The 22151-nt window shown below is 43.5% G+C and overlaps 1 protein-coding gene across 1 annotated transcript in view; it reads right to left on the reverse strand.

Moving 5' to 3' along the window:
- LOC123764571 (zwei Ig domain protein zig-8-like) overlaps positions 1-22151 on the reverse strand; it is a 263096-nt gene that overhangs the window by 236274 nt on the left and 4671 nt on the right. The window contains exon 2 of the mRNA XM_069314671.1: positions 15203-15732. Coding sequence (XP_069170772.1) covers positions 15203-15341 — 139 coding nt within the window. The 5' untranslated portion in view covers positions 15342-15732. The remainder of the gene's footprint in view (positions 1-15202; positions 15733-22151) is intronic.

A 22151-nucleotide genomic window follows, 5' to 3' on the forward strand; every position in this document is an offset into this window, starting at 1 on the left:
ACAACTGCTTCTCCTGATAGTTCCCTTCCCTTAAGAGCACAATTTAAGTACAATATAAATACCAAACAATATGAACATGTTTGCCAACAATCCCAAGGTACTTGGAGAAGTAAACAAGGAGAATACAAATGACTGTATTATGACCCATAAAAAATTCAAATCAAGTTTAAAGTGGCTTATGGAATTTAATATAGAGAAACGTAGGATCCCCTGAGAATACAAAATGGGTAGCATGGTAATACAGGAGAATATTCTCTGTTCTGGATAAAGATTATCTTATCAGTTTACAAATATAATATTACTGGCACTAATCACTGTAACTTAAGGACCTCCTGCTGTACCACAATTCAGACACCCAAGAAAGAAAAAGTCTGAACTACTAAATATAACAAATATAAGAACACAAGAACAAAATAATAAACAGTAAAAGATATATATATATATATATATATATATATATATATATATATATATATATATATATATATATATATATATATATATATATAAATGCTTCATACGAGATTCATACATATCTCTTCATTCATTCGGTTCATACATATCTCTTCATTCATATCAAATTCATACATATCGATTCATTTATATCACTCTACGACTTATATACAATCCAGCGTCCCCATGTCTATTAAAGTTCACCCTGTATTTCTTCCATAAATCTCAATAGATTCACGCAAAAGAGCATTGTATGGGTGTATAAGATTGTATACATCCATGTATGAGTATATAAAGGCGAGGTTGCCCCCGCACTAGTGGAATCAATCAAGTTAGAACGAGTTCATTACCTATGCTAACTTGAGCTGCAGAGAATGATTAAACTAGAGTGAACCTCTATAAGAATGAGTTTCATTTGCAATAAACCGGAGTGCCTCGCTTGGACCAAGAGGCTTTTTTGCAGTTTCCTTTTTATGTTTCATCATATCTTCGTTATTTAAACATGTAACATACTACATGTATAGTAAACATGTAACAATCTACATGTATACTAGCTAACAGGGGGTATGAATATCGCCATCACTTTGTCATGTTACGCTGTTCTGTCTGCATTGGGTATGGGGGGCGTGAATCGCCCCCTATTTAGACTGAATCGCATGCCAAGCGAAGCCACACTAGATTCGACACACCGACACAAAGGGCGGGTATACGGCGGGAGCATCAAGGATAAATATCTCACTTTCTGATCCCTGGTTACTGATCTTTTTTGTTCCCCTCATGCTCATAAATCACCTTCATTCGCGCTAATAAACACCTACACTTGCGTCAATAAGCACTTTTATTCTCACTCATCAATCACCTTAACTCGAGCTCATTGAACGCTCCCTTCGCGTTCACGGGATCAACGCAGGTTATGAAACAGCCTCGTGGAATCAATGAACATTGAACTCTCGCGTTGACAACGTATCTCGTGCTCACAGAACTCATCAGCAGGTGAGCAGGGAGTCACCTGCTGACCCCCTGCTCACGTAGGGGGCTTGTTAAATGTCACTTAGCCCTCTTTGATGCCAATATATATCCGTCTATGTTAGGCATGTACCCACGAGTAATTACTGAGAAATATTGGGAGAGGCTAGCCCCACTCGTCTAAGCTCTAGACCTCAGTCAGACATTTCCTTTCATAGATACAAAAATATTTCAGTTTTATTTTCTAATAAAATGTTAATATTATATACAGGAATATCCTCAAATAAAGATTCTGTATAAAATACATTGAAATTTCTCTCATTGATGCAGAGTTGAACCGAATCAAGTTATAAAAGTGTATACAACCCGTGTCTATTTTCTCAACACGGCTGAATGCCTTTCCAAGCCATTCTAACTTTTTACAACGATCGAAACCGAGTTGGAACGAAGCTAAAAGACCATTTAAATAGGCTCAGATGCCTTTTACATATGCCTTAAATGCCCAGTTGTTTCAATGTAAACAAAGAACATTTCTTACGTTGCCATTGTTACGAATGCAGACTTCTAAAATATACAAATGGCGAAAGAGCGGAAATCGACGCCATGTTTGGCAAATAACAAGGAATTTCACGGCTTTATTGGTATTGTAAATGGTCGCTTTCACGGTCCCAGGCGCCCAGAGGTGGGTGTGTGGGTGATGGGGGTATGGGGGTATGGGTGACGGGTGTGTGTGGGTGGATGTAGGTAGTGTGACGGGTGACTGTTGGCTGAGGGAGTGGGCGGGTTGTGGGTGCTTGTAGAAGGACTGGGAGTAGAGATAGTGGGTGTTAATATTGATAACTCGATGGTGTGCAATAGCGACGGATGAACCCTGCTGCTGTTGCTGCTGCTGCTGCTGCTGCTACTGCTGCTGCTGCTGTTGCTGCTGCTGCTGCTGCTGCTGCTGTTGCTGTTGCTGCTGCTACTGCTGCTGCTGTTGCTGCTGCTACTGCTGCTGCTGCTGCTGCTGTTGCTGCTGCTGCTGTTGCTGCTGCTGCTGTTGCTGCTGCTGCTGCTACTGCTGCTACTGCTGCTGCTGTTGCTGCTGCTGCTGTTGCTGCTGCTGCTGCTGTTGCTGCTGCTGCTACTGCTGCTGTTGCTGCATAGTGTACGATTTTAATGAGTCGTAATGAGGGGGGTGATTTCGAATGAATATGCGACGGGCATAACAACAACAAGGGATTTATTCACACACACACACACACGATGGAAAGTGAGGTGAGATGTTACCTATTCACCGCCAGCTTGGGCAGTAGGTGAGGTGTAATTACCTGAGTGTAAGCGGCTTGTTGGTTATTTAATAAATGTGCTTGGTATGTAGTACTTAGGCTATGTCTAATATTTTATTGTAGGTGGGGGGCTATTTCAGTGTTGCTGGTAAGAATATTTCTGGTGATGGTCTGGTTATAGCACAGAACTTGAGTGATTTTCACAAAGGCTTTAGTGGTTGTACAAGCACCTTAAAATAATGCTATCGCCTTGCCTATATATTAAGTTCACAGGAATATCTTCACAAGCACTCAACTGCCTTTTGAGTCGTTACAGTCTCTCTCCCACATTGAAGAGGTAGCGTTGGGAAACCTCCTAAAGTTTCCCAACGTCAAGAAAGCTGTCAATGTAAATTAGTGCCCTCTCCTAACCTACCAGAGGACCCAAAACAGAAAACGGTACAGTACACGTCATTTCGCCAGCCGCGTTCACTTTCTAGTTCGACACCGTTTGGACTTATGTCACGCATACGAGCGAAAAGTGACGTTCATCGCAAGAGGACAGTTTGAAAGTAAGGCTTGATGGTCTAAAGGTGGGGACCAGGAGCTAGAGCTCACGTCTCGTGACGACAACCAGGTGTTCACACACTGACACTCGACCTTTTACACCATACACGATCAGAACCTCACACTGCAAGCACAAATATACACACATACATATCTTATATACATGAGTCAAGTAGGCTCAGGAATCTGTACACCAGCTGATTGACGGTTTAGAGGCGGGACCAAAGAGCCAAAGCTCAACCCCCGCAAGCACAATTAGGTGAGTACACAGTCACATCTTAATCAACACATATACACACATATTATAATGTATATAAAATACATTCATAAGGAGGTCAGTAGAGAAGGGAGGTGATACATTAAAGATACAATCACTATCTACCTGCCTGCAACACTGCATATTGTTCAAATTGCATCATACATTGTCCTGCAACCTATCTATCTGTATTTCATGCACATCAACAAATGTATTCATGAAATTTGCATGGAGGCGATGCCAGGTAACGTGATTGTTGAAGTGGGAGAGGCATATGGTATGAATGGGGGTGGGGGATGGAGGGGGTTTGTGGGGTGTTGATGGGGGGGAGGGGGTTGGGGGGGTTAATGGGGGGGAAGGAAGGGGGGGGGGTAGTGGTGTTTTGTTTTTGTATTAATATTGCTGGTAGAGATCATTCCCTCACCTTCTTTCACCATGTCCAACCCTCTTACCCATATCTTCCCTTCTCCTACCCATATCTTCCCTTCTCCTACCCGTATCTTCCCTTCTCCTACCCATATCTTCCCTTCTCCTACCCATATCTTCCCTTCTCCTACCCATATCTTTCCTTCTCCTACCCATATCTTCCCTTCTCCTACCCATATCTTCCCTTCTCCTACCCATATCTTCCCTTCTCCTACCCATATCTTCCCTTCTCCTACCCATATCTTCCCTTCTCCTACCCCTGACTTCTCCCCATACCCCCCCCCATTACCCATCCCCCCACTCACTTTCCCTCCTTTATCCTGTCCCTCTCCCCCCTAGCCATCATTTCCCCATCACTACCCATCCTCTAACCATCACCTACCCATTCCCTACACCCCAAACCCTCTTATCATTCCCTAATTTATCCCCATTCCCCAACGTACCCATTCTTCCCCATTCTCCCCATTTATTCCTCTTTCTCAGCTCCCGCATACCATTCTAGAATTTCCTGTCAGGTCACACAAATCATCATGCAAAGTTCACTGATGTATCATTCGTGTCAGACCTCGAGAGTGTGTGTCAAGGGGGAAGGAGATGATTACTGATGATCTTGCCACAGTTGGAGATGAGTTGCATTGTTTCATCTCGTGTATATATCACTTTGAGGATTTAGCAGATGATTCTACCCTTATTTTGTAAAAGCAAGAATATGTGGGGGTATATGTATATGTATATATATATAAATATATAATGCATGTAACATTCTCGTGTTATTTGCTCAATTTTCTCGAGCAAAAATAACGATTATATATATTAAGAATAATTATATTTAGATATAAAATAAATTATTAATAATAAAACTATTATAAATAAATAAAAAATAAATACACTAATTACACAAACAAATATTAATGCCAATACTAATTAAAAACAAGAAAATAGAACAAAATAACATTAGTAATGATAATAAAACTAATAGACACTACAGAATATTGAACGTCAATGCCACATCAATAGAAGTATTAAAAAATATTTGGCACTGTTGTTGCAAACTTATATTCGTGGTGAGAGGTAGAATGGCAAGGGAGATAGAGGGAGGAAGCAGAGTGAGAAGTGAGGGAAGTGAGAGGCAGGAGAGTGAGAGGCATGTAAGACAGAGACAAGGGAGTGAGAGAAAGTTCCTTTGTCTGTGTGTAGTTTGTGATATGCCTTGACAAAGAGACGGTGTTGATGTGTACAGACAGCAGGAGAGGGAGGGTATTGGGCCGTGTGGCATACGACTATTATATGGAGAGACCGGGAGGTGAGAGAGAGAGAGAGAGAGAGAGAGAGAGAGAGAGAGAGAGAGAGAGAGAGAGAGAGAGAGAGAGAGAGAGAGAGAGAGAGAGAGAGAGAGAGAGAAAGACGATATGCTAAGGCAGGTTACCTACGCTTTTCTCTCACCTTAAAATTCTTGCATTAACCCTAAACACCCCATTTCCCTACACCCTAATCTCGATTACCCATCACCCCATACACCCCACTCCAGTAAACCCATTCCCTTCCAAATATCAACCTACTCTCCTCAAAATCTCCACGTTAGCATACCTTATCACAATTATCCAGCAGCCATTATCTTCTATCCAGTTCTCCCCATACTCACCCATCTAGTACCCACACCTCCTTGGTTCCCAACACCACCCAAATACCACTTTCCCCAATCCAGCACCAGTCCACCTCCAAGTACACAGCTACACTCTCACGCTTGGGAAACAGAGTCATACACACAGCTCCCGCCACGAGCGCTGATATAGCAGTTTTGTCGTTCTGAATAACTTACAAGCTGATATAAAACTGATTATAAAAAGCGCATTACTATGGGTTTTGTTGACAAAAGATGACGTTGGATTGTTGGATTGGCTACCTTGCCCCCCCCCTCACCCCTAATCGCTCAGATCCTTAGGCCAAACAGCCATTTAAGAGGCAACTGAAAACATCGCTATCAATTCTATATCATCCAAAATGCTTTGAAAAAAGAGAACATAGCGAAAATGCTCTGTGGCTAGCAGAGCACGTTGCCAGGACGCGTCTGGGAAACATCCAGCGCATAGGTTCGAATCCTCATCACGGTCATTGTGACTTTGTTCATTTGATATATCATGTCATTGGTAATTCTCTGTGTATTGAAGTCAGAGGTGGAACCATTTGGTTAGACAGAGCCCAAGTGCATGGAGGGGAACTGTGTGAAACCCCCAGTTATAGTCTTCAGTGGAAGCCTCGGAATCCTCGTAGGTGCAGAAGCACTCCTGGTTACAATTCTTTTGACCATGTTGTGGTACAGTTGACTAGAGAGCGTTCACTAATAATAATAAAAATAATAATGATTGACTTAAAAAAAATAACAGACACGAAACGCCCCACGTATACAGGAAAAATTTCAGAACCACGAGAAAAATTTATCGAGCATTACAAATAGTGTGACCAAGCTTCTATTCATGCTTTTCAAGCTTAGTGAAGAAAAATCTACGTTTCCTTTCATTTATGTCCTCATAAGGATCACATTGGTAGTGTGGAGACTTCTTTGAGTCATCTCCGTGTCTCTTGGTCCTTAATGATCGTGGAATAAAAGCCGTAAAATAACAGGGATGAAAACTAGGTCAAGTTGGGAAGAGAGAGAGAGAGAGAGAGAGAGAGAGAGAGAGAGAGAGAGAGAGAGAGAGAGAGAGAGAGAGAGAGAGAGAGAGAGAGAGAGAGAGAGAGAGAGAGAGAGAAAGAGAGAGGTGTGCCAATAATATGGAAAGTCTTTATCATAATGCCACCCTTATCAGTGAAAAAAACACCTTTTCAGAAGACCCTGTTAAATCCTCTCGTATACAATTACGTACATGATATTAAAAGAAGGCGCTCAAGCCCTATACTAACCACTTACTATATGTAAAAAAAATCATTGGTGAGAGGAGAACTACCAAAGAGCTAAATGGAACCCATTGTTACATCATTACATATCAAGGGAGACACTATCCATTACTTGCATGCCATTCAAGGTGATGGACAAGCCAGTATGAGGTTCAATGTAACGGACAACTGAAAGCAGATACTTCGTGTGTCTGTCTGTCTCTCTCTATATATATCTGCATGAATGCATAGTGCAAATATGCATCTGACAGACTTTTATGCAAACTGAGAGTAAAAAAAAATGTTGGCGGATGAGATGAGGCCCTTAAGGCCATCAGACTGGCGGTGATTCCGGCTCTGAGAGGATCATTTTTTTTTTTTTTTGAGATATATACAAGAGTTGTTACATTCTTGTACAGCCACTAGTACGCGTAGCGTTTCGGGCAAGTCCTTAATCCTATGGTCCCTGGAATACGATCCCCTGCCGCGAAGAATCGTTTTTTCATCCAAGTACACATTTTACTGTTGCGTTAAACAGAGGCTACAGTTAAGGAATTGCGCCCAGTAAATCCTCCCCGGCCAGGATACGAACCCATGACATAGCGCTCGCGGAACGCCAGGCGAGTGTCTTACCACTACACCACGGAGACTGCAAATAGATCCTGATTTTAATAGATCCTGAAAAGCACACGACCACTGTAATGGGGTTTTATTTGCTCCTCCTATTTCTCCTTTTCATATTTCTTCAACGTTATTTCACATAATTATTTCTTATTCCCATTATTTTTTTGTCTATATTGAGTGAATGAAACCTAAAAGGGGTACCATCTCTTGTGTAAGTGTAGGGACCCATAGTCTCGGAGAAGAAAAGAAAGAGTACTCAGAGAAGACCTTGTGGATCCTCACTTAATACTTTGATATTGTCTTGTTTTGTACATAACAACATGATGTATGAGTGATCATGTTGTACGTAGCAGCATGATGTATGAGGGATCATGCTGTACGTAGCAACATGTGTATGAGTGATCATGTTGTACGTAGCAACATGTGTATGAGTGATCATGTTGTACGTAGCAACATGTGTATGAGTGATCATGCTGTACGTAGCAACATGTGTATGAGTGATCATGCTGTACGTAGCAACATGTGTATGAGTGATCATGCTGTACGTAGCAACATGATGTATGAGTGATCATGTTGTACGTAGCAACATGTGTATGAGGGATCATGTTGTACGTAGCAACATGATGTATGAGTGATCATGTTGTACGTAGCAACATGATGTATGAGTGATCATGTTGTACGTAGCAGCATGTGTATGAGGGATCATGTTGTACGTAGCAACATGTGTATGAGGGATCATGTTGTACGTAGCAACATGATGTATGAGTGATCATGTTGTACGTAGCAACATGATGTATGAGTGATCATGTTGTACGTAGCAACATGATGTATGAGTGATCATGTTGTGCGTAGCAACATGGCGTTTGTGACTGATCACATTACGAGTATAAATGATATTGGAGATATATGACACAAACATATATGCGTCACTCAACTGCTAATACGACATACACCATGTATGTTACCATCATCAAATATGCAAAATCACCAGAAATCATATTTTAAAACAAAATGCAAACATGCAGCACATGACAAATGTCACATGACAGAGCTGTGGACACGCGTGACGAAGTTTCATCCCGCGAGTCCAGAGCATCACGAGATATACAGAGGGATGCTGCTCGTAGCCTCAAGTACTATCTCTCAGTTCATTAAGTCAAATAGGTCCAAACATAACTTTTCTATTAGGTTCCTAGGCAGCTGAAAATTAGGGAGCTGTTAAACACTCAGTTGAATTCGTATTTATCAGCGAATGAAGTTCAGGTCAGAGGTGTAGGGGCCTCGTAGCCTGGTGGATAGCGCGCAGGACTCGTAATTCTGTGGCGCGGGTTCGATTCCCGCACGAGGCAGAAACAAATGGGCAAAGTTTCTTTCACCCTGAATGCCCCTGTTACCTAGCAGTAAAATAGGTACCTGGGTGTTAGTCAGCTGTCACGGGCTGCTTCCTGGGGGTGGAGGCCTGGTCGAGGATCGGGCCGCAGGGACACTAAAGCCCCGAAATCATCTCAAGATAACCTCAAGATAACCTTATGGTGGGAGATGGGTAGAGAGAGAGAGAGAGAGAGAGAGAGAGAGAGAGAGAGAGAGAGAGAGAGAGAGAGAGAGAGAGAGAGAGAGAGAGAGAGAGAGGGTGATGGTGGTGGCAGCAGTGACTGAGGTCTGGCTAGGATGTTTGACCTACAAGCTAAGGAAGACACTGAGGTCTGGCTAGGATGGTTGACCTACAAGCTAAGGAAGACACTGAGGTCTGGCTAGGATGGTTGACCTACAAGCTAAGGAAGACACTGAGGTCTGGCTAGGATGGTTGACCTACAGGCTAAGGAAGACACTGAGGTCTGGCTAGGATGGTTGACCTACAAGCTAAGGAAGACTTAAGGCAGTACGGACAATGACTTAGCAAGTGGCTTGAAATGGACGCTTGAAAGTTCATTGGGGCAGGAGAGCCTCATAGTAGCTTGAGGTGATGGGTAAAGAGATGAGGGGACATGAGGCGTTGATTGGTGATGAGAAGTGAAGTGAGGTGGGGAAGTGGTGGGGACAAATGCAAGCACATCAAACCCCCACTCATTAATATTCAGAGCCTGCTAACTTTCCAGTCAGGTGGAGTCGGAAGGTAACTTTTAATTACGGCCGACTGCTTCCAGATCTTCGATAATTGGACGCCTTGCCGCTTGCTTCATCAGGGGGGGGGGTGAAAGGGGGGGGGGGGGTGAAGGGGGGGGGGGTGAAGGGGGGGAGGAAAGGGAGGGGGGGAAGCCAGGCCTCTGCATTCCCCCTTCTAATTCCTTCCTCACACCAATCTCTCTCTCTCTCTCTCACACTCCTAGATGAGAGAGAGAGAGAAAGAGAGAGAGAGAGAGAGAGAGAGAGAGAGAGAGAGAGAGAGAGAGAGAGAGAGAGAGAGAGAGAGAGAGAGAGAGAGAGAGAGAGAGAGAGAGAGAGAGAAAGAAATGTTTACGTTCGTCATTTCTCAACTGTCCCAATTTTATTACCTGTTTTTTTAATTTTTTTCCTGACGTTATTATTCATTTGTTCCATTCTCATCTTCGCACTCTTTCTCTCTTTCTCATCTGACCTTTTTTTTTAACCATATTTCTCACAATGTCAACAATCCCTACTACCAGAACTGTTGAACAATCCCCACAAGCAGCACTGCTGTACAATCACCAGTTGCACTACTGTGCAACTGGTGATTGTACCAGTTGCAAAGTAAAGTGATTGTACCAGTTGCAATATATCAAAGCTCAGCTGAGCAACCTCCAGCACATCACAGCTGAACAATCTCCAACACATCACAGCTGAACAACTAACACATCACAGCTGAACAATCTCCAACACATCACAGCTGAACAACTAACACATCACAGCTGAACAACTAACACATCACAGCTGAACAATCTCCAACACATCACAGCTGAACAACCAACACATCACAGCTGAACAATCTCCAACACATCACAGCTGAACAACCTCCAACTTAGCTTCATCACACTCCTAGTTTTTTTCCAGGGAGGAAAACTTTCAGCTTGATAACGAGTTGCTCTAAAGGCACTACGGGCTCACCATAGCCCGTGCTACTTTGAATAACGCAAAAAAAAAAACGTTCAATAACGTAATCCCACTTCTTCGCCAGTTATTCAACTCAATACTAACAGTTAAATACGCGTTAATGCTAATACGTGTACTCAGAGGAGGAATACTTGGTGTATTAACTGTGCTTAATGAAAAATAATAATTCCTTCCTGGGAATATAAACGGGCTGATTTCATTTGGTTGTAATGTAATGTTGTTCCGTGCGTTGGTGGCAAGAGCGTTGCCTTGTAGGTAGCCGCGGTCGTTGTTATTTGGGCATTTAGGAACATTAAATAATTATCTCGCATCTCATTAAAAATAAATCTCTTTGATGGCTTTGTTTATCATTTAGGGGGAACTCCTGTATTCTGACTTCTCCTGTCGACTCTAGAATGGATGTCGTCCTATTGGTTTAGAATTTTATCCAATGCTTGCTTATTTCTTGCCTAGTGTTCCAATGCCTTATTCCTTGCCTAGTGTTCCAATGCCTTATTCCTTGCCTAGTGTTCCAATGCCTTATTCCTTGCCTAGTGTTCCAATGCCTTATTCCTTGCCTAGTGTTCCAATGCCTTATTCCTTGCCTAGTGTTCCGATGCTTTATTCCTTGCCTAGTGTTCCAATGCCTTATTCCTTGCCTGGTGTTCCAATGCCTTATTCCTTGCCTAGTGTTCCAATGCCTTATTCCTTGTCTAGTGTTCCGATGCTTTATTCCTTGCCTAGTGTTCCAATGCCTTATTCCTTGCCTGGTGTTCCAATGCCTTATTCCTTGCCTAGTGTTCCAATGCCTTATTCCTTGCCTAGTGTTCCAATGCCTTATTCCTTGCCTGGTGTTCCAATGCCTTATTCCTTGCCTAGTGTTCCAATGCCTTATTCCTTGCCTAGTGTTCCAATGCCTTATTCCTTGCCTAGTGTTCCAATGCCTTATTCCTTGCCTAGTGTTGCAATGCCTTATTCCTTGCCTAGTGTTCCAATGCCTTATTCCTTGCCTAGTGTTCCAATGCCTTATTCCTTGCCTAGTGTTCCAATGCCTTATTCCTTGCCTAGTGTTCCAATGCCTTATTCCTTGCCTAGTGTTCCGATGCTTTATTCCTTGCCTAGTGTTCCAATGCCTTATTCCTTGCCTAGTGTTCCAATGCCTTATTCCTTGCCTAGTGTTCTAATGCCTTATTCCTTGCCTAGTGTTCCAATGCCTTATTCCTTGCCTAGTGTTCCAATGCCTTATTCCTTGCCTAGTGTTCCAATGCCTTATTCCTTGCCTAGTGTTCCAATGCTATTGGCTTTGTTATCGGTTTTCTTTCATTCATTGTTGAAATGGGATGATTTTGAATTCCGTGTCTGCTAAATGTGTAGCCATATAGCCTCTTCAGGAAGGCAAGGTGAGCGGTTGCAGCTACACATGACCATTGTACTGGAGCTTCGACTGTATTAACTGGAACTGTATTGAACAGTTCCATTGTACTGGAACTGCATTAACTAGTCAATCTTCTCATTGTTCCTCAGGTCAGTAGTGGAATGGTATTGAGGTTCATCCTTAACATTGAATGCTGCAATCTTATCGATCACGACCCTCTAGCTTAATCTAGCTTCATGCGAGTACTTACATGTTCCATTAACTTGCCTCCACCTATCCTCTCGGTTCTGTAACTGTAGCTTTAACATTCCTTCCCTCCCACTCACATTTATTATCTTCATCTGAAAAATTCAGCCTCCTACCTTATCTGTCTTCATTTCTCACTCTTTCAGGACTATATTCTTATCTGTATCCAACCCTCTCTTTACACCCTCTGAAATACTTTACCCTTATCCTACCTTTCTTTCCCTCCCTTTCCCCCCTACACTTTACCTTAATCTCTATCATGCATTTCCTACTCCCACTCAACCTTTATATGTCTCCTACCTTGCCTCCCTCTCTCAACAGTGCAACCTTATCTGTGTTGATCGTGTCCTGCCACTTAGCTCAATAAACCGCCCTCTCTCGTCTCTTGGGGTGGCAAACACCTCGAACTAACTGAGCTTGGGGCGAGGGGACAGGTGGATATCTCTCTCTCCTGGGATGCTAGGGCGAGGGACAGGTGGATATCTCTCTCTCCTGGGATGCTGGGGCGAGGGACAGGTGGATATCTCTCTCTCCTGGGATGCTGGGGCGAGGGACAGGTGGATATCTCTCTCTCCTGGGATGCTGGGGCGAGGGACAGGTGGATATCTCTCTCTCCAGGGATGCTGGGGCGAGGAACAGGTGGATATCTCTCTCTCCTGGGATGCTGGGGCAAGGGACAGGTGGATATCTCTCTCTCCAGGGATGCTGGGGCGAGGGACAGGTGGATATCTCTCTCTCCTGGGATGCTGGGGCAAGGGACAGGTGGATATCTCTCTCTCCTGGGATGCTGGTGCGAGGGTCAGGTGGATATCTCTCTCTCCTGGGATGCTGGTGTGAGGGCCAGGTGGATATCTCTCTCTCCTGGGATGCTGGGGCGAGGGACAGGTGGATATCTCTCTCTCCTGGGATGCTGGGGCGAGAGACAGGTGGATATCTCTCTCTCCTGGGGTGCTAGGACGAGGGTCAGGTGGATATCTCTCTCTCCTGGGATGCTGGGGCGAGGGACAGGTGGATATCTCTCTCTCCTGGGATGTTAGGACGAGGGACAGGTGGATATCTCTCTCTCCTGGGATGCTAGGACGAGAGCCAGGTGGATATCTCTCTCCTAGAATGCTGTGGCTAAATAATTCACGTTCTGTTTCCTCAGGTGGTGTCTTGAGGAAACAACACAGGGTCGTGGAGACTGGCATTATTAATAGTCTGTCTTGCTGGTCTGTGGAGCTGGAAATATATCTGTCATGTCAGATAAATGTTGGAGTATAAGTAATATAAGATGATTGGTATGCTTGTCTGGTGTGATCTGTCCAGAATGACATAAATTCTCAATGGCTTGAGATCTATAAAGAACTAGATGTACAGCAAAGTTACTTTTATTGTTGGGAAGTATTACCCCAAGAAGCTGTGATGACAGAGGTATATTGATGACACAAATAGTGTCACCTCTGTAAACGAAGAGCAACTTTGTAATTAAGGTATAAAAATGGCGGGAATGGGGACACAGCTGCTGACAAAAATGGAATACACGTGAAAAACAGCTCTTCCTGAGGAGTGTTGCACCTTTGAGTATCATGAAAACTGAATCAAACTAACACACAATAAGTGAACCAAAAATCAAAATGATCTTTAAAATCTAGAATTGGAAGTGATAAATATGTGATACCTGTGACGTATAGTGTGAGCTTGATTCTGGAAATGCTGTATGTAAAGGAAAATTACCTTGCCTTAGTGGCTAGGTAAGAAGAACATCTTGGCTAGGAGAAGAAGAACACCCCTGACTAGAGGAAGGAGAACACCTTGCCTTGGTGGCTAGGTAAGAAGAACATCTTGACTAGGAGAAGAAGAACACCCCAGACTAGGGAAAGGAGAACACCTTGCCTTAGTGGCTAGGTAAGAAGAACATCTTGACTAGGAGAAGAAGAACACCCCTGACTAGAGGAAGGAGAACACCTTGCCTTGGTGGCTAGGTAAGAAGAACATCTTGACTAGGAGAAGAAGAACACCCCTGACTAGAGGAAGGAGAACACCTTGCCTTGGTGGCTAGGTAAGAAGAACATCTTGACTAGGAGAAGAAGAACACCCCTGACTAGAGGAAGGAGAACACCTTGCCTTGGTGGCTAGGTAAGAAGAACATCTTGACTAGGAGAAGAAGAACACCCCAGACTAGGGAAAGGAGAACACCTTGCCTTAGTGGCTAGGTAAGAAGAACATCTTGACTAGGAGAAGGAGAACACCCCTGACTAGAGGAAGGAGAACACCTTGCCTTGGTGGCTAGGTAAGAAGAACATCTTGACTAGGAGAAGAAGAACACCCCTGACTAGAGGAAGGAGAACACCTTGCCTTGGTGGCTAGGTAAGAAGAACATCTTGGCTAGGAGAAGAAGAACACCCCTGACTAGAGGAAGGAGAACACCTTGCCTTGGTGGCTAGGTAAGAAGAACATCTTGACTAGGAGAAGAAGAACACCCCTGACTAGAGGAAGGAGAACACCTTGCCTTGGTGGCTAGGTAAGAAGAACATCTTGACTAGGAGAAGAAGAACACCCCTGACTAGAGGAAGGAGAACACCTTGCCTTAGTGGCTAGGTAAGAAGAACATCTTGACTAGGAGAAGAAGAACACCCCTGACTAGAGGAAGGAGAACACCTTGCCTTGGTGGCTAGGTAAGAAGAACATCTTGACTAGGAGAAGAAGAACACCCCTGACTAGAGGAAGGAGAACACCTTGCCTTGGTGGCTAGATAAGGAGAACATCTTGACTAGGAGAAGAAGAACACCCCTGACTAGGGGAAGGAGAACACCCCTGACTAGAGGAAGGAGAACACCTTGCCTTGGTGGCTAGGTAAGAAGAACATCTTGACTAGGAGAAGAAGAACACCCCTGACTAGAGGAAGGAGAACACCTTGCCTTGGGGGCTAGGTAAGAAGAACATCTTGACTAGGAGAAGAAGAACACCCCTGACTAGGGGAAGGAGAACACCCCTGACTAGAGGAAGGAGAACACCTTGCCTTAGTGGCTAGGTAAGAAGAACATCTTGACTAGGAGAAGGAGAACACCCCTGACTAGAGGAAGGAGAACACCTTGCCTTGGTGGCTAGATAAGGAGAACACAGTATCTGAGTACTTACCTTCGGCTGTGGTGGCAGCAGGGATGCTGATACAGAGACCAAGTACCAGGAGGAAGAGGAGGGACATGTGTGCTACTCTGAGACAAGCAACAGGTAGGTGCTGGCAGCCCAGTAAACAAGCCATGTGTTCACGACTCATCCTTGTAGCAAGAACAGGTGTGTCACTGGTGATACAACACTTTCTTGGCTTTGTTGCAAACTGTCCTTGCAGTGCCTTAATGTTATGTTATCACTGTTTTAATAGTATCTTACTGCTCTGTTATCACTGTCTTAACTGTGTCTTAATACTCTTTTATCACTGTTTTAACAGTGTCTTAATGCCCTCTTATCACTGTCTTAGCACTGCATACAACTATCTTAATATTTTCTTATAACTTTCAACAGTGTCTTACCATTGTCTTATCATTGTCTTATCACTGCATTACCCACAACCACGTCAGATACTTATATCACTTATTCCCTCACTTATTTAAGCAATGGGACAAATTATTTTCTCCAATCCGTCATGAAAAAAAGAATTTTTCCATCTCCTGGAACCACAAAACCGTGTTAAAGCTGATTTCGCGATATAGTGACGGAGGAAATATATGACCTTAATTACAGTAATTACTCTCAGGAGACCTCCAGCCGTCCCTCAGCCAATCAGCAAATTAAACTCCTAATTGTCAGCATCTCATCAAGTGAGGTGATGTATAGGACAGAGTATAGTCCTCGCCTCCTTTGGGTGCTTAAGACAGGTTTACGCTTCCAATTTGTCCTGATGTCTGTCATTTTTCCCGTCTTTTCTGTGTGTCTGTACTTTCCCTCCCGTCTCCTCTGTTCCACTAATGTGTTTCCTTAGACTTCTCTGTGGTAGCTTTAACCTCAAGTAATTGGGGGAGGGGGAATTACCTTGTTCTGACAATGCTGGATTATTGTGTGGGTTCTGAAGGCCTTATTCTTATCAGAGGATATGAGATAGACTAAGATATAGGCTTATTGCAGCTAAAGAGGAATTATTTTTGATTCTGGAAAAGTTAAATCTCACACAAAGTAATGTTTTCAGCTTTGATGTGCATTCACAGGGAGAGAGGAGAGTGTTGATAGGGTAATTGATGATGCATAATTCCTCTTCAGCATCATTTCTTATCTTTCATCTCCACAGACTTCTCATCTCCTGTCCCTTCTACTCCCCCTAACACCACCGCTCTCTCATCGTCATGTATCTCAATATCTTCTTTCTCATTCTCGCGCCTCCTCTCTCACTTCGACGCCTCCTCTCTCACTCCTACGCCCCCTCTCTCTCACTCCCACACGCCCCCTCTCACCCCCCACGCCCCTCTCTCTCACTCCCACGCCCCCTCCCTTACATCACCCTCCAAAATCCACACAATTGCTGACGAAATTTTCATTCAAAATCATTAAATTATTAAATTAGAAATCAGGCAAATTACTTAAAAAAATATATAAAAAATATATTTAAAATGAAAAAATATCACTAGGATTTGTGTATATGTGAAATAATTGTACTGTGCACAGCATGCAACCTGCAATGTTGATTGACTCGTGAACGAGATGTTAGGCTCACACAGGTGTATAGCCAGCTTCTCATTAGTGTATATAGAAGTACATAGAAGTACATAGTGTACATAGAAGTGTAAACCCTTGATATAGACTCTTCTTGCAATATCTATCTATGCAACGCCTTCAGTGGGTACGCAGGTTATCTTTAGGTTATCTTGAAATGATTTCGGGGCTTTTTAGTGTCCCCGCGGCCCGATACTCGACCAGGCCTCCACCACCCCCAGGAAGCAGCCCGTGACAGGTGACTAACACCAGGTTATCTTTAGGTTATCTTGAGATGATTTCGGGGCTTTTTAGTGTCCCCGCGGCCCGATACTCGACCAGGCCTCCACCCCCCCCCAGGAAGCAGCCCGTGACAGGTGACTAACACCAGGTTATCTTTAGGTTATCTTGAGATGATTTCGGGGCTTTTTAGTGTCCCCGCGGCCCGGTACTCGACCAGGCCTCCACCCCCCAGGAAGCAGCCCGTGACAGCTGACTAACACCCAGGTACCTATTTTACTGCTAGGTAACAGGGGCATAGTGTCAAAGAAACTCTGCCCATTGTTTCTCGCCGGCTCCCGGGATCGAACCCGGGACCACAGGATCAGAAGTCCAGCGTGCTGTCCGCTCGGCCGACCGGCTCCCATATGACAACACACTGCGAATGATCTGTTGGTCGCCTGCACATTCGCACGCAGGCACATGCACTAAAGCACACACGCACCTATGTGTGCGTGTGCGCTCTCGCTCGCTAACGTACACGCAAAAACACACACACACGCGTGCGCGCACACAAAGGGGCGATAAGTTGGAATAGCCCACGGTGATAGGCTGAGAACCTGGGACCAGATTCACGAACCAGTTACGGAAGCACTTACGAACGTGTACATCTTTCCTCAATCTTTGACGGCTTTGGTTACATTTATTAAACAGTTTACAAGCATGAAAACTTCCCAATCAACTGTTGTTATTGTTATAAACAGCCTCCTGGTGCTTCCGAGCTCATTAACTGTTTAATAATTGTAAACAAAGCCGCCAAAGATTGAGAAAAGATGTACAGGTTCGTAAGTGCTTGCGTAAGTGCTTCGTGAATCCCTGAAGGATCGGTACTGGGTCCAATACTATTTCTTACATATGTAACTGGGCTATGTACAAGAGTTGAGTTCTATATGTCGAAGTTTGTACATGATGCAAAATGAATGAGTTGATTTTGTTGTTATAGAAGATAATTTTTTTCCCCTAGATTTTTCCCTCCATTTATCTTCCAAATGAATTTTTTTGTTTTCCATTTCTTCCAAGCCTGTGACCTTGGCCTCCCCCCCCCCCCTCACTCTCCCCAGATAAACACCGACAGCCAACCTCTTCATCACTATCCCTATCATCATCTTTCTCACTTTCTTGTCCACTATAAATGTTATTATCAACTATTTTCCCCAAATCCCGAAGAATTTTCACACCAACCTCATATTTTCACAATCCTGGCTACCTCCCAAAAAACTTCACGGATCCAATTCCATTGAAAAAAAAATTCACATTCCTTTTGCAGGCGATGAGTCACAATAACGTGGCTGAAGTATGTTGACCAGACCACACACTAGAAGTTGAAGGGACGACGACGTTTCGGTCCGTCTTGGGCCATTCTCAAGTCGATTGTGATGAGGAGGTAGGGACAGGCAAATGTCCCTACCGGACAAATGTTTGCCTGTCCCTACCTCCTCATCACAATCGACTTGAGAATGGTCCAGGACGGACCGAAACGTCGTCGTCCCTTCAACTTCTAGTGTGTGGTCTGGTCAACATCACATTCCTTTTGTCTAGTTTGAAAAGTGTAAACATGGAATTTTGTCTGTAATTTGATAGCTATCCTATCTCAAGTCTTCTTTAAATAATTACCTAATTTAGTTTTGTACATATTTTTAGTGTACATGACCTGATATGGGAAGATATTACAGAGGTACGAAAGGTACGAGAGAGAGAGAGACAATCCAGCCTCATTTAGCTTCCAGGTGCTCATATTCACGAAGTAGTTACGCAAGCACTTACGAACCTGTCCATCTTTTCTCAATCTTTGGCTGCTTTGTTTACAATTAATAAGCAGTTAATGAACTCCGAAGCACCAGGAGGCTGTTTATAACAATAACAACAGTTGATTGGATTTAACATGCTTGTAAACTGTTTAATAAATGTAACCAAAGCCGTCAAATATTGAGGAAAGATGGACACGATCGTAAGTGCTTACGTAACTGTTTCGTGAATCTGGCCCCAGGAAGATACTTCCCCTGCATCTTATCCCATTGTCTAAGATCCTATAGCTTGGCCGTTATTGAACTGAATGCTGCTGAATCCGGCCTTTGGATCTCTTTCATTAAAGGATTAATTTGTCTCAATATCTCACCCGTGGTATCTTGACCCACAACAGATAACTTTAATTAAAGATCCTGTACAGATTCCAGCCCACAAAAGTTAAAACGTTAATGTCCCGATTTATTTCAACTTTAAAGCAATGTATTAAAAGCAAAATTGCAACCTTTGTCTATTTGTAAAACTGTTTATTTTTTATAATGAGTGGTCTAATTAGCAGGAAACGTCTCTAGGCCATCAAAGATGATATTTAATTAGATTCTGAAGCAAAGAGTTTTATATTTGCAACGAATATCTTCATAAATAACTCAATATAATACAATTATTCATTATTGCAAGTTTAGGTGTTTTTATAATCGAATCTCAAACACCATGAACCTAGAATCTCTTGTCGAGCAGATTCGAAGGGCGGGTCGAGTCATTGTCCTGGGGCCAGATTCACGAAAGCACTTACGTAAGCACTTACGAACGTGTACATCTTTCCTCAATCTTTGACGGCTTTGGTTACATTTATTAAACAGTTTACAAGCGTGAAAACGTCCCAATCAACTGTTGTTATTGCTATAAACAGCCTCCTGGTGCTTCGGAGCTCATTAACTGTTTAATAATTGGAAACAAAGCCGCCAAAGATTGAGAAAAGATGTACAGGTTCGTAAGTGCTTGCGTAACTGCTTCGTGAATCTGGCCCCAGGCCTATACTGAACGAACGTCGACTCGGAGCGAAGGTCGACTCGGAGCGAAGGTCGACTCGGAGCGAAGGTCGACTCGGAGCGAAGGTCGACTGGGAGCGAAGGTCGACTGGGAGCGAAGGTCGACTCGGAGCGAAGGTCGACTCGGAGCGAAGGTCGACTCGGAGCGAAGGTCGACTCAGAACGAATGTCGACTCTGAACCTAGATCGACCCAGCATTGTTCCACCAAAGGCTAATCCAGGAAAATTGCGAGAAATAATGATAATAAATGAGAACATAAACGGCCTTCCAACGAATATCAGTACATGCGTAATTCTTTGAGTCTGTGTTTCCCTCAGTCTCTGTCTGTCTCTCTGTTTATCTGCGTCTCTATCTGTCTCTGTGTGTGTGTCAAACACACACACTGGTATCTCTCCGTGTCACTGCCAGCTAGCTTTATATTTCAATGTGATTTTCTATATCTCTCTGGGTCTGTGTCTACTTGTCTCTTGTCAGTGTCTATCTACGATTTTCTTTGTATCTCTGCATCTATCTTGAGATAGATGTCTCGTGCATCTGCATCGGTGTCTTTGTCTATCTGTTGCTCCATCTGTGTCTTTGTATGCATGTGTCTTTATATCTCTTTATATTTGTGTATTTGTGTCTCTGCTGTGTCCCAGAACCGGTCCCTGAGGTACTTCGCTGGTTATTCTATGCCACTTAGACTTCTCAGTCTCCTCACTGACTCTCTCTGGCTCCTGTCTGTTAGTTACTCTCTATCTCATGGCAGTACTCTTCTATCTACTCCTGCCTGCCTTGTAGTAGTAGTAGCTTGTAAGGGATGCTTTGTCAGGGACACTGGTCTGCAGTGCCTCCTACCAATGTTTCTAGTATATAGGTAAGACATTTGTTATCTTCATGTTCCATGCCCTCTCTGATTCAGAGGCGGATGACTTCATCCAATCAGTATTCATCAAACACCCACACACACCAACTACCCATCACCAGGTGGCTTTTATCTCGCCATGGCCCTTGTGGATTTGTTCATTTGATGCATCACGTTAGTGTGATCTCTGTGTGTATTGAACACTTGTTCCTCACACACACAGCGTATTGAGCACTTGTGTACCCCTCTAGACAGTGCTCTGAACACTTATTCTTCACAGTCAATGCATTAAACACCTTACAAAGTTTCGCCTGAAACACTTCACGTGTTCTCTGATTACCTATGACACCATATTCCCCCCCCCTCCAGAAAAAAAATAATTCAAAACTAGTATTTGGCACCATATGTTGACCAGACCACACACTAGAGGTGAAGGGACGACGACGTTTCGGTCCGCCCTGGACCATTCTCAAGTCGATTCCAGGACGGTCCAGGACGGACCGAAACGTCGTCGTCCCTTCACCTTCTAGTGTGTGGTCTGGTCATCATACTTCAGCCACGTTATTGTGACTCATCGCCTGCATATAGCACCATAGATGCTCCTTATAACACAGAAGCCAATGGGATTAATATCCAGGAACAATGCCACTTAAATGCCGGATTAACGTCCTCATTGCTGAATTACCTTTGATACCTTTGGTCCAACGCCGCACCAACCCCCCCAATTTGGATTACTGTATCCACTGGTTAATACAGCTTCCTCATTTGCTTACAGTTTACCTAATTAATCATTCAATTATCAAAGCACAGTTTTCATCTCTTTGCTGGATCGTTATTCACCACATGATGCCACTGTTTGCTAATCAGTGAATAAACACAGTGAATGAATAATGAGTACCTTCTCAATTAATCAAAAAAACTTCATTCTGAATAGGAAAATAAAAATTGTTCAGAGCTCATCTCCCAAGCAACATGACCGACTGTCAACCAGGTGAATAAATGGAGAGGAGCTATTTACCACTATAGATGGAGAGGATCCATTTACCACTATAGATGGAGAGGATCCATTTACCACTATAGATGGAGAGGATCCATTTACCACTATAGATGGAGAGGATCCATTTACCACTATAGATGGAGAGGATCCATTTACCACTATAGATGGAGAGGATCCATTTACCATTAGCAGTTAAACTATGTTTGTGGTTTACTTTCAGGTATGTTGTTGTTAAAGATTTAGCTACTCAGGACGAAGTGTTCATGTAGCACGGGCTAAGGTGAGCCCGTAAACTTTCAGGTAGAAGAGGGGGGCTCTTTAATACCGTGGAACTTGTATCCGTTCTTCTCCAACACACACACACACACACACATCTCTCTCTATTCTCTCCATTCCATTTCGATAGAGGCTATAATTCCACCTCTGTCGAAGTCATTACACAAGGGGATATTAGAGACATTGTTACCCTGGGACGAGGCAATTATCTGAGG

Source organism: Procambarus clarkii, chromosome 79 (genome assembly GCF_040958095.1).
Source record: "Procambarus clarkii isolate CNS0578487 chromosome 79, FALCON_Pclarkii_2.0, whole genome shotgun sequence".
Taxonomy (NCBI): Eukaryota; Metazoa; Arthropoda; class Malacostraca; order Decapoda; family Cambaridae; genus Procambarus; species Procambarus clarkii.